This window comes from Dysidea avara, chromosome 8 (assembly GCF_963678975.1).
Source record: "Dysidea avara chromosome 8, odDysAvar1.4, whole genome shotgun sequence".
Lineage (NCBI taxonomy): Eukaryota > Metazoa > Porifera > Demospongiae > Dictyoceratida > Dysideidae > Dysidea > Dysidea avara.
The window spans coordinates 26,590,165-26,605,370 of NC_089279.1; the positions used below are offsets into that span (position 1 = coordinate 26,590,165).

General features: G+C 38.2%; 3 protein-coding genes and 1 long non-coding RNA gene across 7 annotated transcripts in view; 3 read left to right on the forward strand and 1 right to left on the reverse strand.

Annotated features, from left to right (window-relative positions):
* Positions 1-6,136: 6,136 nt before the first annotated feature.
* LOC136262929 (uncharacterized) overlaps positions 6,137-15,206 on the forward strand; it is a 100,923-nt gene continuing 91,853 nt past the window's right edge. For 2 of the 4 annotated variants that reach the window (XM_066057348.1, XM_066057352.1), the window contains exons 1-4: positions 6,137-6,337; positions 6,445-6,655; positions 6,708-6,867; positions 6,990-7,094. In XM_066057348.1, the coding sequence (XP_065913420.1) occupies positions 7,084-7,094 (11 nt within the window). In that variant the 5' untranslated portion in view covers positions 6,137-6,337; positions 6,445-6,655; positions 6,708-6,867; positions 6,990-7,083. The remainder of the gene's footprint in view (positions 6,338-6,444; positions 6,656-6,707; positions 6,868-6,989; positions 7,095-15,206) is intronic. The other 2 variants (XM_066057349.1, XM_066057350.1) reach the window with 2 other exon arrangements.
* On the forward strand, positions 7,518-8,379 carry LOC136262931 (uncharacterized). The gene is made up of 3 exons (XR_010704393.1): positions 7,518-7,591; positions 8,103-8,167; positions 8,227-8,379. It is a non-coding gene; the product is annotated as an uncharacterized lncRNA (long non-coding RNA).
* Positions 9,944-10,747, reverse strand: LOC136263662 (uncharacterized; the record flags this gene model as incomplete). Its single annotated transcript, XM_066058300.1, has 2 exons — positions 10,690-10,747; positions 9,944-10,578 (listed from the first exon to the last, which is right to left on the reverse strand). Coding segments are annotated over exons 1-2 (693 nt in total), but the record flags the coding sequence as incomplete, so codon positions are not given.
* Positions 10,709-15,190, forward strand: LOC136263663 (uncharacterized). The gene is made up of 15 exons (XM_066058301.1): positions 10,709-11,355; positions 11,759-11,883; positions 11,988-12,113; positions 12,259-12,402; positions 12,450-12,659; positions 12,719-12,899; positions 12,993-13,238; positions 13,318-13,383; positions 13,450-13,935; positions 13,998-14,054; positions 14,143-14,613; positions 14,673-14,735; positions 14,864-14,914; positions 14,970-15,097; positions 15,173-15,190. Exons 1-15 carry the CDS (start codon positions 11,244-11,246, stop codon positions 15,188-15,190), a joined length of 2,484 nt encoding a protein of 827 aa, XP_065914373.1. The 5' UTR covers positions 10,709-11,243.

A 15,206-nucleotide genomic window follows, 5' to 3' on the forward strand; every position in this document is an offset into this window, starting at 1 on the left:
ATCCTTGCTACAGAAATGATCATCTTACTGTGCTCAGTGATTTATAATCATATCAAGTCAGTAACATCATGCTGAATTCCGTAGAACTTTCATTACAAGAGTTTTAGTTTTGCACCGGAAATAAATTGCATTATCGGCTAACTGTAAAATTTTCCGTCAGTAATCAAGCCATTGCTGTTAGTTTATACTTGCTCTGAGCAATCATTTCCATACTTCAGTACACCTAAAGGTGTTAATTTGCACGAAACTGCAGTATTTGTTGGATCGTGGAGGAAATTTTCGCTAAATCGGGTGAGGCTGGTCTCAGCCAGATGGTCAACAAACTTCAATCCACACCATATTCTGCACACAGGTACTTGACTTGGAGGTGATCACTGCAGTAAATGTTGCAGTATTTCCTGCAAGTCTGCTGTGCTCCAGATCACGAAACGTCTTTTTTTTCGCCGATCGGCTATGCGCGCGACGCCACTACTAAATATTAATTAATTATATTAAACTACCTATACTCCAAAGTATTAAAGAGTGGACAACCTCTCAAAGCTTGAGAGAGAGTTTTGGCCCAAAATAATAACATTGTAAATTACGACGGCGAAAAATCGATCGAATTCAAGGTATTTGAGTCGCGTTATTTTCACTAGAAGAGATGGACGAAATTTGCTGCCACTCTAGCGTTTTCTTGATTAGACCTACCCCTACACATGACTATAGTTTGTAAGTCGATTTGAAGATATCGATTTTTTGGTTTGCGGACCCTATCTATTATTATTATTATTATTATTATATTGTTTAATTAGCAGAGCCCGCCTGGGGCATAAGTGCTAATGTACATTAAATTAAAAGTGATTGTATAATAATTGTTTGAAGCTGTCAATAGTTTGTTGGTTGATGATGTCTTGTGGTAGTCCATTCCATTCTGGTGTTGTTCTTGGAAAAAATGAGTACTTATAATTGTCTATTGATGTATGATAGTGTAGGAATTTTTGTTCATGATTAGATCTTGTAATAGTGACAGGTGATAATGTTGGTAAGTAGCTGTTAGGTATTTCAGTTAGGTTGTGGATAATCTTGTATAATAGAGATAATCTTGCACATTTTCTCCTTAATTGGAGTGGTGGCCATTCTAATGCTTACTGGGCGGCAATGCTTACTGGAGTGGTGGCCATTCTAATGCTTATGGAGTGGTCTAATGCTTATGGAATGCTAATGCTTATGGAGTGGTGGCCATTCTAATGCTTACTGGGCGGCAATGCTTACAATACGGCCATCTAAATCTATGTGCTTACTGGGCGAGATAGCCGTATTGTTAGGTGTTTTTAAGCTTCGTATCCTTGCTGTTTGAGACTGTCTCACGGATTTATCAACCGTTTTGGTATTTGTTTGCAAAAATCGCGTCATTTTGGCAGAATTTCAGCATATAGATGACTCAGCCAGATGGCTAACAAGCTTCAATTATAACCATAAAGTGGACGGCTGGATTGTTATTATTATTATGTTATTGATGATCTTAAGACCTTGAGCCTCTTTGCCGAAACACAACCTCATGCTTCCTATGCTGCTTTTTGTCATGGTCTCTCTTTCCGATGGAGCTATTTTTTTCGTGTTTCTTCTTGTTCTACAGACCTTTTCCTTCCTCTTGAACATTTTGTTAAATCTGTTTTCCTTCCTAGTCTATTGGGTCGAACTGTCCCTGGTGATGTTGAGAGAAAGCTATTTGCCTTGCCTGTGCGGCTAGGAGGCCTTGGTGTGTTTGATCCTTCGATTGTTGTGTCACAGCAGCGTTCCTGCTCTGTAGAAGTAAATGCAGGTCTCGTTGGCTTGATCAGGTACATCAACTAGGTGACTGTCTTGATGCACAGGTTCACTTGCAATCCAAGTATCACTCTAGGAGCCATCAAGAGCAACTTCAATCTGCCAATCACTTGTTCCATGAACTTCCTCCTAGCATGCTTTCCTCAGTCATGTTGGCTCAGGAGAAGGGTGCATCGAATTGGCTCTCTTGTCTTCCATTGAAGTCGCATAATTTTGTGCTTCATAAAACTGCTTTTCGTGATGCAATTGCGCTTCGCTATCATTGGCTACCATCTGCCTGCCCTACTTCCTGTGCCTGTGGTCACTCTTTTACCATAGAACATGCTCTGTCTTGCCCAAAGGGCGGGTTTCCTTCTCTGAGACATAATGAAGTGCGTGATCTAACTGCCAATTTACTTTTCGAGGTCTGTAACAATGTTGTCACTGAACCCGACCTTCAGCCTTTTTCTGGTGAGACCCTTCAATACAAAACAGCTAATCGTGATGATAACACAAGGCTTGACATTGCAGCTAACGGTTTTTGGGGAGGACGATTTGAGAGGTCATACTTTGATGTCAGAATATTTAACCCTAGTGCACCCTCAAATCAACCTCTACACTCTGCATGCCGACGTCATGACAAGGAAAAGAGACGTGAATACCAACAACGGGTTCATGAAGTAGAGAATGCCTCATTTACTCCCTTAATTTTTACTACTATTGGTGGAATTGGTGATGCTGCTACTCAGTTTTATAAGAGATTGGCCAACAGATAAGAGACAACGATCAGAAGAGATTAAGAAGAGATTCATTTTACGTCAATAAGTCCACAGATATGGCTGTGAATTCAATACATTTGCACGTTGTATGTTTTCTGATTAAATTACTGGCTTTGTAAGTTTTCATACAAATTGTGTATAAAAGCTGCTGTACCAGTGAAAGTGTCAGTGGAACTTCTGCAGCTCAGATTTACAAACTGGAAGAACAAGTTGACTATTGGCTTATCAAGACAAAGAAGAAATCTGATTGAGGAAATTGGCTGTCTGACAAAGTTTAGAAAGTGTGTAAAATATACCAAGATAGCTCTAGCTACAGCAAATGCATGTACTGTGCATAATAAAATGACAATTCCATAACACTTTAGTTCACCAGCCAACTTGTTGCTGTCATAGGCTAGGCCCATACAATTGCTGTTTATTGATTACAGGATGAAGTTTACAATCTTTATCTACATTCTTGGCATGGTGAAATTCAGGTAATGAGTGTATCAAATGTTAGCAATACTGTACTTAATATGTAGCATATGTGTATATATTTGTGACTACTAATACGCTGTGTGGAGTGGGGTGCTGGAAATTCACTCTAAAATTTATACTAAAGCTTTTTCAATAGGAACACAGGTATGTCTGACAGCATGCAGTATATGCAATAACGTAGAAACCAAGAGTTAACTAATTTAACTATTGGTGATACTTACTTGTTTGGAGACGGATCTAGATTCCAAAGGGAGAATAAGAAGTCCCTACAAAGTAGGAAAACACACAAATCAAGTTTTATACATATTAAAGAAGATTCTTTTAAAGTCAGTAAAAGTGCAAGGAAAAATGATTCAAATTATTCCAATTTTAGATAATGAAATTTTCATTCAGAGCAACATTGCTAGTGCTAATACATGAGCTTAGAGTGCACATTTGAGTTCTTTGTGCATTAAATCAAATAAATAAAAGAGTGCCTGATTCAATCTCACAATAGTTTTCTTTTTTTTGCCTTTATATACAGTACAATACAGTACACTAAAACAGTATAACACATTGTCTATCTTCAGTGTTATAGTTGTTCTCTTCTTTTGAAAATATGTTAATTTATTTAATGTGATAGTTATGGTTCATCTTACTATTTGATTAAAAATACTTCCAGAATCTAGCTATCTTTATAAATTACAAGTGCACAGAAAAATTTGGAAATTTCAACTAGAATAGGGACCATAACACATCGATAAAAAGTACTGAAACAAGCTGGAGTATAGTGCACAATATTAATTCACTAATTCACAGTAAAACAATAAGAAGTGTTATATCCCTATACTGTGCTCAAGATACTATAATGGAAATGCACAGTAGGGATAGCTATAACACTTCTTATAGTTTTACTGTGAATTAGTGAATTGATATCGTGCACTACTCCAGCTTGTTTCAGTACTTTTTATCGATTTGTTATGGTCCCTACTCTAGTTGAAATTTCCAAATTTTTCTGTGTACTTGTTTGTTAGATAACTTTTTTTGTAAATAGTAATTATGACTGGTCATAGATATTATATACCCCCAAGGTATATATTATCCACCCCAAAAACACCTTTGCTGTAAAAAAGGTGCACCCAAGAAACTACAAGTACCTGGAACCCAATGTAAAAAAACAAAAAGAAAACAGCTCAGCTGAAGTGAAAAGTAACTGGTAACTTAAAGAGCTGATATCTGAAGCGGCCAAGAATACAATTACTAAAGTTTAATCCATGCAAGAACACCTTGGCTATAAAACAGGTGTGTACATGAAAGTAACTGGCAACTGAAATGGCTGATATCTGAAGCGGCCAAGAATGAATGGTCATATACAACTAATTCAAAAATTTAACACTGAACCTTTATAATTCAGCTGTGTTCTATATCACTCTTGCTGCATCGTAAAGTAATTTCTTTTAACTCTAATTGGCTGGTAATTTGGCCGCCTTTTTTAATAGTCAGTATAAAGGCGGCCAAATTACCAGCCAATTAGAGTTAAAAGAAATTACTTTACGATGCAGCAAGAGTGAATATAGAACACAGCTGAATTATAAAGGTTCAGTGTTAAATTTTTGAATTAGTTGTATATGACCATTCATTCTTGGCCGCTTCAGATATCAGCCATTTCAGTTGCCAGTTACTTTCATGTACACACCTGTTTTATAGCCAAGGTGTTCTTGCATGGATTAAACTTTAGTAATTGTATTCTTGGCCGCTTCAGATATCAGCTCTTTAAGTTACCAGTTACTTTTCACTTCAGCTGAGCTGTTTTCTTTTTGTTTTTTTACATTGGGTTCCAGGTACTTGTAGTTTCTTGGGCGTGCCTTTTTTACAGCGAAGGTGTTTTTGGGGTGGATATCACTCATTTTTGTCAGTGATAGACTCTACATTTGGTTTAAAAGGTAATTTATTTTGGAAATGAGCAATTAACATTAATGCAGAATATTATCTTGGAGACTCAGTAAAATCCATACATAATAATGATTGTTTCATAACACCGTAAATTCGGAAGTATGAATTTACGGTGTAGTATGACTGTTCTATTAGAGTAAATCTATCTTTACTGCCTGCATGTGATGAATATATCTCATATCTGTGCATGTTAAATGCTTCAGACACCTAATTAAACTTGCAAGTGACTAATTAGTTTACAGTTGCTACACAGCTATAAATACATTTGTAATTGTTATCACCATAATCATTTATCATGTTATAACCATTTTTTATTATTTTGGTCACAACTTCAGGATTAGAGCAGCAGAGAAAGGAATAGAGGACTCAACCATCAAGACTTGTATATGGGAGATGGAACAGTATTGCGATGGACAATGCCGGTACTAACCCCTCAAGGGTGTTGCAGTACAGTATAGATGCAAGACCAGAGCCTCGATCGTCACCTTTTGACTGTGGTCACAACTTCAGGATTGGAGCAGCAGAGAAAGGAATGGAGGACTCAATCATCAAGACTCGGGGAGATGGAATAGTATTGCCAAGGATAATGCCAGCACTAACCCCAAAAGGTTGCCACAGTGCAGTATCGATACAACCACTTCAACCAGTGCATAAGACCAGAGCCTCGATCATCACCTTTTGACTGAAATTTTTATACTTGATGAAGCAATTAAAACAAAAAGTTGTAGTACTTATACTTTCCTGAGGGAGCATGCCCCCAGAGTCCCAGACTCCCTTGCCTGTTCAGCAGAATAATAGGATTGAGCCTTACTACCACTTTCACCTTTATTCTAGGCCCGAATGTACATATCGGCAACATGATACAGTAGCTGTAGATAATGCCCCTAGGCTGAGCTATAGGGGTGGGAATTTTTCCCTACTATCATACTATCACAGTAGTTCTTCTCGCAGTTCTTTGCCTGGACATCATCAACTGCTGTCAAAACATTAGTGTCGTCCCCCAGACCCTTCCTCAAGCATGCTTATCACACAAAAATAACTTAGTTTAGCAGTGCACAAACAATAATTATTGACAGCATATGTACACTTACCGCATTGTTGAACCATGTATAATACCACCAGAATCCACCGGATTGACAACTAACACGTGACCTATTTAGGGGAAATCTCGTGGAAAGTCCCTAATTACCTTAAGCGGACACTCGTGATACGTGGTTTTAAATTGAATGGTTTAAGAATGTAACTAGATGGTGAGGCGTACTTTAATCGGCTCGACTTTAATGAGAAACTCGAGCCCCTCGTGAGAAACTACATCGCTTGAGCAACGCTTGAAGAAGTAAGAATCAAGAATACTGATCAAGGTACTCTATGATATATCGTGCCGGTCTTGAATGCTAACGAAAAGAGGAGTGAATTTTGTGTAACGTGTCACATCGCCACACACTGATTCACCGTGTTTGTGCAATAGGGTTTATGGACCTGTCCACCAGATGCTGAAAGGAAATTCATTCCACCACATGTTGAAAGGAAATTCATTCCAACTTGTGAAGTTATTGATATACTCATTGTTGGGGTCCACCGGGACATCGATGATCATTTACCAGTCAGCTGTAAGTAATGTCACAACAGAAGGAAAGGAACCATTTCCATACCCCGGCTATGGCATACTGATTTTCCTGGTCAGTTTACGTACACTCAACCACAGATCGAAATGTAGAACTTTGGTTGCAGGTGGAAAATAAACACCTTTTTACTCAGTTACAAGAGATTCACCCAGCTGGGATAAAATGTTGAAGTGAATGTCATTAGTACTAACTTGTTCATCAGGTATTGGACAATTCCAAGTGTCCAGATTATGCAGTTGTCCTCATGTTCAAGTTTACACGTTTAGGCAAGTTCCACAACGTCCTATAATCTATTACTATATCAGTGTGGAATAATGCTTATATAATATTTTTCATATTCCAGGCTTTAAGTGTATTGTATTTAACACCTGCTTGTTGGTTTTTGCAGGCCATCTGGTCATACTGGTTTATCCACTAGCAGTTGAATGTGATCATGGTACATATGTAAGTTGAGACCATGCAAGAACAAAGATACAGGTGTCATGAATTTCAGGTCAGTTAACGTTCAGAGGAATTGTATTATTGCAATTGTTGTTTTTGTAGTTATCAATTATCAGCGACCAGTTTGTGATAGCGTACTTTTGTTTGACCAATGACCTAATGTTCTGGTTTACATGCTTACCCAACAGTTATGTTACTCACTTAACCTGCATATGGGATATATATTTTTTGTTCATTTTGATTATCCATCCTTTATTGGTACAGCCTGGCATATTGATTTTTTGCACATTCTCTTTTTAATTCAGTGCCTGCTGGATTGCTTCGTCAGATATCGAAACAGGTGTCTTTGCTGTTGCGACTGATGTTCCAGGTCAGTTTGCATGTGTGTTTAATTTAAGGTTGACTTCAGTGCCTGCTTATTCTTTTACAGGTCTCGGTATCGAGTGTCATGGATTTCAGGTCAGTTGACGTACAGAAGAATTGTATTATTGCAATTGTTGTTTTTGTAGTTATCAATTATCACTGTATACTAGTGATGTGAATTTGCAGGTCAGTCTACTCAGATGTATCGGGTATAGTGTTGATGGGTTCAAACAAATATCCAGTGTAGACTGTAGTGGTATCAAGGGTGTTAATTTCTAGGTCAGTTTACATGTTGTGATGTTAGTGATTTTTTCCTAGTACCCAGATGTTAAGTGTATTGTATTTAATGCCTACCTGTTATGTTTTTAAATTATGGTATTTCAGTGTAGACAGTACAACAGTAAGCCTTCTGTGTTGTAGTAACTATTTGTTTCATAATTATGCTGTTGTCCTGGAATGGCACAATTTTTGGGCAACCAGTGTGAAGTCCAGTGGTACAAACATTGTATTATGACCAAGTTGTGATAGCGTACTTTTGTTTGACTAATGTCCTAATGTTCAGGTTTGACATGCTTACCCAACAGTTATGTTATTCATTCACTTAGCCTGGGGTATAATTTTTGTTCATTTCGATTATCCATGCTATTATTGATACAGCCCGGCATATTGATTTTTTATACATTCTCTTTTAATTCAGTGCCTGCTGGATTGTGTCATCAGATATCGAAACAAGTGTTTTTGGTGTTGCGACCAATGTTCCAGGTCAGTTGCATGAGTGTTTAATTTAAGGTTAACTTCAGTGCCTGCTTATTCTTTTACAGGTCTCAGTATCGCCATGCTGACATACAAGAAATCATCACTATTGTTGGAACTATTTTTAGTCAAGTCTTGATGTGATGTTGATTAACGTTGTTACACATTGTTGTATGTTTACCATATGGCAAGAAATTTTCATGGCCATCATGAAATTTGAATATTGTGTAAGTTGTGTGGAACAACCCCAACTCATACATGGTCACTGGCAAACCACGAACCACATTCGAGCCACAACACCACCAACCACATTCGAGCAATCCATTACAAAATTTTGTTGCACCATTTATGTGTGCATAATACTTAATGAAAGCCACAACACAAGCTACATGGTAAACACTACATAGAGGTGGTAACCCCTAAAGGCTTGTTACCTTTTGTATTCACCTTATCGGCCTTTGTGGTTAATCTATTAAAAATTACATGTAAATAGAGAATTGAAGAGTATGCTTAAAGTACCTTCGCTAGTGATTTTGTTCTTCACACCATAAGACAATTGGCGATTTATAAACGCTCGCATTGGGGTGTGGCACTAAATGGAATATAAAAGATTTCTGCTTAAAACGCCATCCCTAGGGAACTTACGGTTCAGCGCGTTGTCACAACTTGTTTATCAGACATTAGAGTTTGTGTCCACGTCGTGCCTTTAAAAGTTATTGTAGGGATTAGAGGTTTGATTGAAGAAAATACGCGTATAGGCAAACCAGGATTGGATAATGTCAGTGCTAGATGGACTATACAAACACGACTATGTTGACTGGTATAACGTGACAGTAGTTGTAACATAAGGTAGAGAAATAAGTGAAATACGCCTATTTTTTTTATTTTGCGATGGTTACTTTTTTATTTTAGCGAGGTCGCAAGAAAACTCATGATGATGACGACTCCTAAAGATTTTTTATCACGTAACGCAATACAAATCTATTGAGAGATGTTGCATAATCTAGGACTAATATTGCGAAACCGGCCCTACACGTAAATAACTCACAGTAGTGGCCGCGAGTCTTTTAATTGGGCGTGCGCTTTGTAGTTTTTTATTTATTCCGGCCCTAATGGCACTCCCATCCTCCCTGATCTCTAGCTAGAAGTTAAGCCTAATTTAATTTATAAATGACAAAAAGCAGAAGAAAGAAAAAGCAGCTAAACCTACAGAGCCTACACAGACCTACAAAAACACTGCATGGACCACCAGCATACACACAGCAAAACCCCCATACAGGGGCCTTAACAAGAAAGCCCTGCAGTTTACTGACCAAACTGCAGGGATTGGGAGCATGAAACAGAGTTCAACTCCCACAAAGGACTGCCAGGCAACAGGCTAAATAGATGTAAAAATGTCCGGGAATTGTGGCGCCACAGACAAACAGAGAGTTGCTCTAGCAGATGGCGGTATGCTAGGCCACGAGAAATGCCACTCCTGGTGCACTGTTAAAAATAAAGAGTAACCACCACTCTGAAGAGTTCCCAGTGTAGGGAGGATTTAACACCCCATGGAGGGTAACCAACACTCTGAAGAGAATAACCATTACTCTGAAGAGTAAGTGACACCACCTTCAGAGCATGTGTTACTCCCCAGTTACTCCTTTAGAGTAATGGTTACTCTCCAGGGGTGTTAAATCCTCCCTACACTGGGAACTCCTTGAGAGTTGTGGTTACTCTTCATTTTAACAGTGTGGTTGTCCTCAAAGCAATATCCTGCAAGACAGGACGACTAGCAGTAGACCACAAACCCAAGGACTCAACCACCAGGGGGACAAAAACACCTCCAGCAGCCTGTACAAGCTCATCATGGTGAGCATCCTTATCTTCTTCTCCCTTAGCAGCAGCCACACCTGCTGAAACTGCAGACCGACCCAACAGAGATTCTTGTAATGGACAACGCACAGTAACATCGAAGTACGCAGGCTTCCCATGCACAAAGTCAGGGTGAAAAACATCACCCGGGCGATCCAATCGGGAACCAGCACACCGTTGCTCTTTACGGCAACCAGTGTTGTCTTGAAGTAAAGCATGATATATCACATCACATAAAGCATCGTGCCTACGTATACGCATGGGTTCATGTCCACAGCCCAGCAGATGATCACCAAATTGATCAACAACACTACCACATGGGCAGCGAACTGGAGAAGTGGCAGAAAAGAGAGGGACACCAAGCCAGTATCGAAGAGAACAGACAAACTCCTGTGAGGACATGGATAGGCCTAAAGAATCACAAGGAATGGCCCGAAGCCATGAACTGGTACAGGGGTCAGCAGAAATTGAACGAATTCTGGCTTGGTCCCGAATGGTACGTGAATTAAGCAAAAGGGTCTGACGAGCAATATCAAGTTCATGTTGGAAAACATGCTGCCCACAAGCTGGATGGATAAGATCAGGAAGGGAATCACTGTTAATAAAGGGCAGCAGAATTGAGGTAGCAGTGTTCTATACCATATGCGTATTTCGTACCATACGCGTATGGTACATACCATACGCGTATACGCGTATGGTTATACCATACGCGTATGGTACAAGAATGCGTACCATACGCGTATGGTATAGCAATCCCATACCATATGAGTATATAGTTTGAAATACTATTAGCTATACAATAACAGGTATGATGCTAGCTAGCCACAGTGGAGCACAGTCATGTAAGCTAGGAATTTATATCTCAGCTAGCTATAGGTTAGGCTGAAGGTGGCGCTGCTGTGTTACAAAGACAAACAAAGTAACCAATACAAAGACAAACAAAATATGTTAATCATGTGATCGCTACTAAAAATCTCTCATGCATGTGGTAGCTACCTTTCTGAGATCAAAATGCTCTTTAGTCTCTGTGTACTTGCGGTAAATCTTTCAAGTCTGTAGTAATGTTAACGGGATCCGGTCTTAAAATCTCTCAGATCCTCAAAATCTCTCAGATGCGCATGCGGTAAATTTCACGTGATCTTGAAAATCTCTCACAAAGCTCTGTATTCTACACGTGAATGTATTAACAAGCGGCAAAGATTACTGGCTGCAATCATAGAAGTTTGTGCTTATGGAGCATGCTAAGGAAAGATTCCAAGCGTTTCTTTTGGAAGTTGGAGCCAAGCCATCAACGCTATTAAGTAAAGAAAGGTTTGACCTGATCAGACGATATCTGTTGCAAGGTACAACCATGTTAAGCTATACCTCTTTGTACTCTGTTCCGCCTTGGAATAGCTGTGTAGTTTCGTGTGTAGCTATGTACCTCAGTATGTACAAGGTCATACACAAGAGCTACTAGCCTTTATGTACTACGCAGCTACTGTAACCATATATAGAGAAGGGAGGGGGCTATATCACTTCACACTTAGAGATTCGTGCAAGTATAGTACATAAAATTATAAAGTACTGCTAGCTTTTTAGCCTTTTTGTGCCGAAGTTTATTATTAGAACATTCAGTCTTTTCTAGATGATTGTTTTTAAAAGCATCATCCTATTATGCTTGCATACCCTTTACTGATTAATACATGCACACATATCATATACTATTAATGATTCTGATTTGTCACTTCCAATTATTTTACACAGAAGCAGATGATATTGCATCTGCTAGATTTCGACAATATGTAAAAGAGAAAAGGTTCCAGCTAAAGGATTATGGATCATATGGATTGACACAGTTGCTTGTTACACCTGTTAGCAAACCTGAGAAGGTATAATATAGCTGTCTACTGTTGCTATAGACCTGGACAGTTAAATTTACAATATTGATGGCAATATTAATAATATTATGCATGCCACATTCTTTACCATTAAGGCCAATATCAACTCAGTATTTGGGGGCTTTAGAAGGGTGGTACATTGTGATGAGATGTTTGATGTTATTCAGTCAGTACATGAAAAAGGAAGTGGTTATTCAGGTGTTCAAAAAACCTTTGAAATGGTGAGTATTATTTCCCAGGAATATTTAGTTGCTTTTTGATTTCACTGTGATTTCACAACAGCTATATATGTATCTATTTTATGTTGTATGTAGACAATACTACATACATACATACATATGACTCAGCATTCTGTCTTCATATTAGGTGTCTAGAAATTATGATGGTATTCCAAGATCGTGTGTGAGGGAGTACTGTAAATTATGTCCAACCTGTGCATGTAAAAAGCCACAGCTAACAAAAGCACCACTCAAACCTATTATCACCAAATGTTTTCATCTTAGAGGACAGGTAAGTATAGCTGTAGTGCTTAACTGTCTTAAAATTGTTACAATTAGGTTGACTTGGTTGACATGAGAAGTTGTTCTGATGGAGCATACAATTGGATTGGTCACTACAAGGACCATTTCAGTAAATTCTCTATATTATGGGCTCAAAGAAGAAAGTGTGCTCAAGAGACTATTGACTGTATAGAGCGTTTTGTATTTGCTTATCTTGGCGTTCCCAAGATTTTGCAATCTGATAATGGAAGGGAGTTTGACAATGAGGTACAGTGTAGGTTCATCATAACTAGTACTATATGGTGGTTATATTTTTGTGTTTTTAGATATTCCATCAGATGGTTAAGCAGTGGTCTCAACAAGCAATTGTGATTAGAGGAAGGCCGAGGCACCCACAATCCAATGGATGTGTAGAACAAGCTAATGGAACAATGAAGCACATGTTGCAGTCTTTAATGTGTCAACTCAAGACTAAGGAGTGGGTTAAATTGATTCCTAGGATTCAATGTAAGTGTTCACATGATATTACTTAGCATCATCAGAATAGGTTGTCTATACGTGATATATGGCTTTATAATGGACATGTCTAATCTTATGTAGTTACAATGAATACTCAGAATCATGCTACCCTGAAGACTACTCCTTACAATGTGGTTTTTGGGATAGACCCATCTTCAGAGCCAGTTTCGGGTATTATTTTAGCAGAGGAGGACAGTGATGGTCAAAACAGTGCCAGTGAAGAAGATGACTTTGGGGACAAAGCAATAAATGGTAATGATTCAGACATTGATGCATCTGAGGATCCAAAAACTGTGACAGCTGTTGATCCTGAGACAATCAAGGCAGGTATGTAATGCTATGTTAAAACGTCATGCAATGTAATTTGCATTGTGTATGTGTATTATTATATAACACCATTGGACAGCTACCAGCACCATTGCAGATGAGGGTGGCTTAATTTCTGCTGGTGATAATAGCTCCATCACACCAGGTAACTATTGTACACCTAAACAAATTATACAGCAGAGCACAAAGGTTCATGATTATAACATTATAGCAGTTACTCGTCATGAAAACATTCGTCACAAGACTCAGAAACGTTTATTGGATGCAGCAGAGAAGATGGCATCTAAGTACAATGCTTCAAAAAAAGTGAAATGTGTACAGTTTGAAAAAGGAGAATCAGTCACAGTCAGAGTGCCATCACAAGACAGGGGTCCGTGTGACATGTCAAGAATCCCAGGAGTAATCATTAAAACATCAGGAGATTTTTACAAAGTGAAAACAGAGCATGGAGTGTTAAGCCGACAATTTCGATCTGATGAACTTGAGAAGTATGATACCATAGTAGCTCAAACAGATGAAGACTCAGAAGATCACACAATAACATTAAGAGAGGCAGCAAAAAAATTCAATTGTAGAGAAAATGATGTCTCAGTTTGCAAATGTAAATCTGGCTGCAGCACCAACAGGTGTAAATGCTTCAAGTCAAGAATAAAGTGCAGCACAAGATGCCATGGAGGAAAGCAATGCACCAATCAAGGTATTTATACAATTTGCAACGGCACCACTAAATAACTTTAATTTTATGCATGTACATCATAGATCTTACATCTATTTGTTTGGAGAAGGATTCAAGTGCCACTTGTGAATCATCCAATGGTATGTGTAAGCTATAATTATTACATGACTGCTGTCATGATATTGATTTAAAATATACTAGAGTCAATTTTATGTTTTACCTTTGCAGACTTTAAAGATGAAGATGGCAATAGAGATGATGGAATAAGAGTTGAAAATGGTATTATAGATGATGACTTTAAAGGTGATAATGAATTGGTAGGAGATTCTTACACCCATCAACGTTCTATCAAAATCAGTCAGAAGATGCAAAATATCATTGACAAACATCCACATTTTTCTGCTAAACCAATTGGCCCTCTCTACCAACACTTGTCTGACAATTTCAGATGTATGCTTCCATCGTCCTTTTTACATTGTTATGTTGTTGCAAGTTATGAAGACTCTGAAGTCCTGGCTAAGCTTTGCCAGAAGTACAAGGAAGCAGTTCCTGACCGTATCATCAGGGAATATGGTACAGAATTGTATGAAGATATTATGAATGACTCAACTGCAGAAAGCTATGTTATAAAGTTATTGAGAGAAGAAAACCCAGTAGTAGCCAATCTTTTGATAGATTACTTTGAGATTCATAAACAGAGTAAGTATATTGCTGCATGCTGCACAATACTTTAACACTTTAAAATTCTTTTTGTATAGGAGCAACTGGTACAATTTGGTACCCTTCAAATGAGTCTTTTGAGGATGCGGATAATAAATTAGGTTAGTTTGTAAAGCCCACACACATACGCAACAAATCTAAAAGTAGCATGCCTATATATATATATATTTATATAATATATATTCACATTTTCCTGATGCACATACACTTACAAATGTTTTGCTTACAGCTGTCAAACAAGAGGAAGAGCCCACCAGAAATGTTGCCAAGAACTGCACCAGTAAGCAAGCTTATTGTTTATCTATTTGTCTTATTATGTATGGCTGTTCAAACAGAAGAACAATTAGAAAGAATACGTAGGCTTCCAGCACAGTGGCTTTTGGAGGCTAAAATTGGCCATTACAAACTATTTGATAAATCATTCCTCTCTCTAATTCTTAGAAATGCATGGGTTGCTGATGAGGTAAGAAAATTCTGAAGTTTTATGTTGTGTGTTAACATAAAATTCTGAAGTTTTATGTTATTCATGGCATACTAGCCGGTATGCCATGAATAACAAATTTAGCTGAATG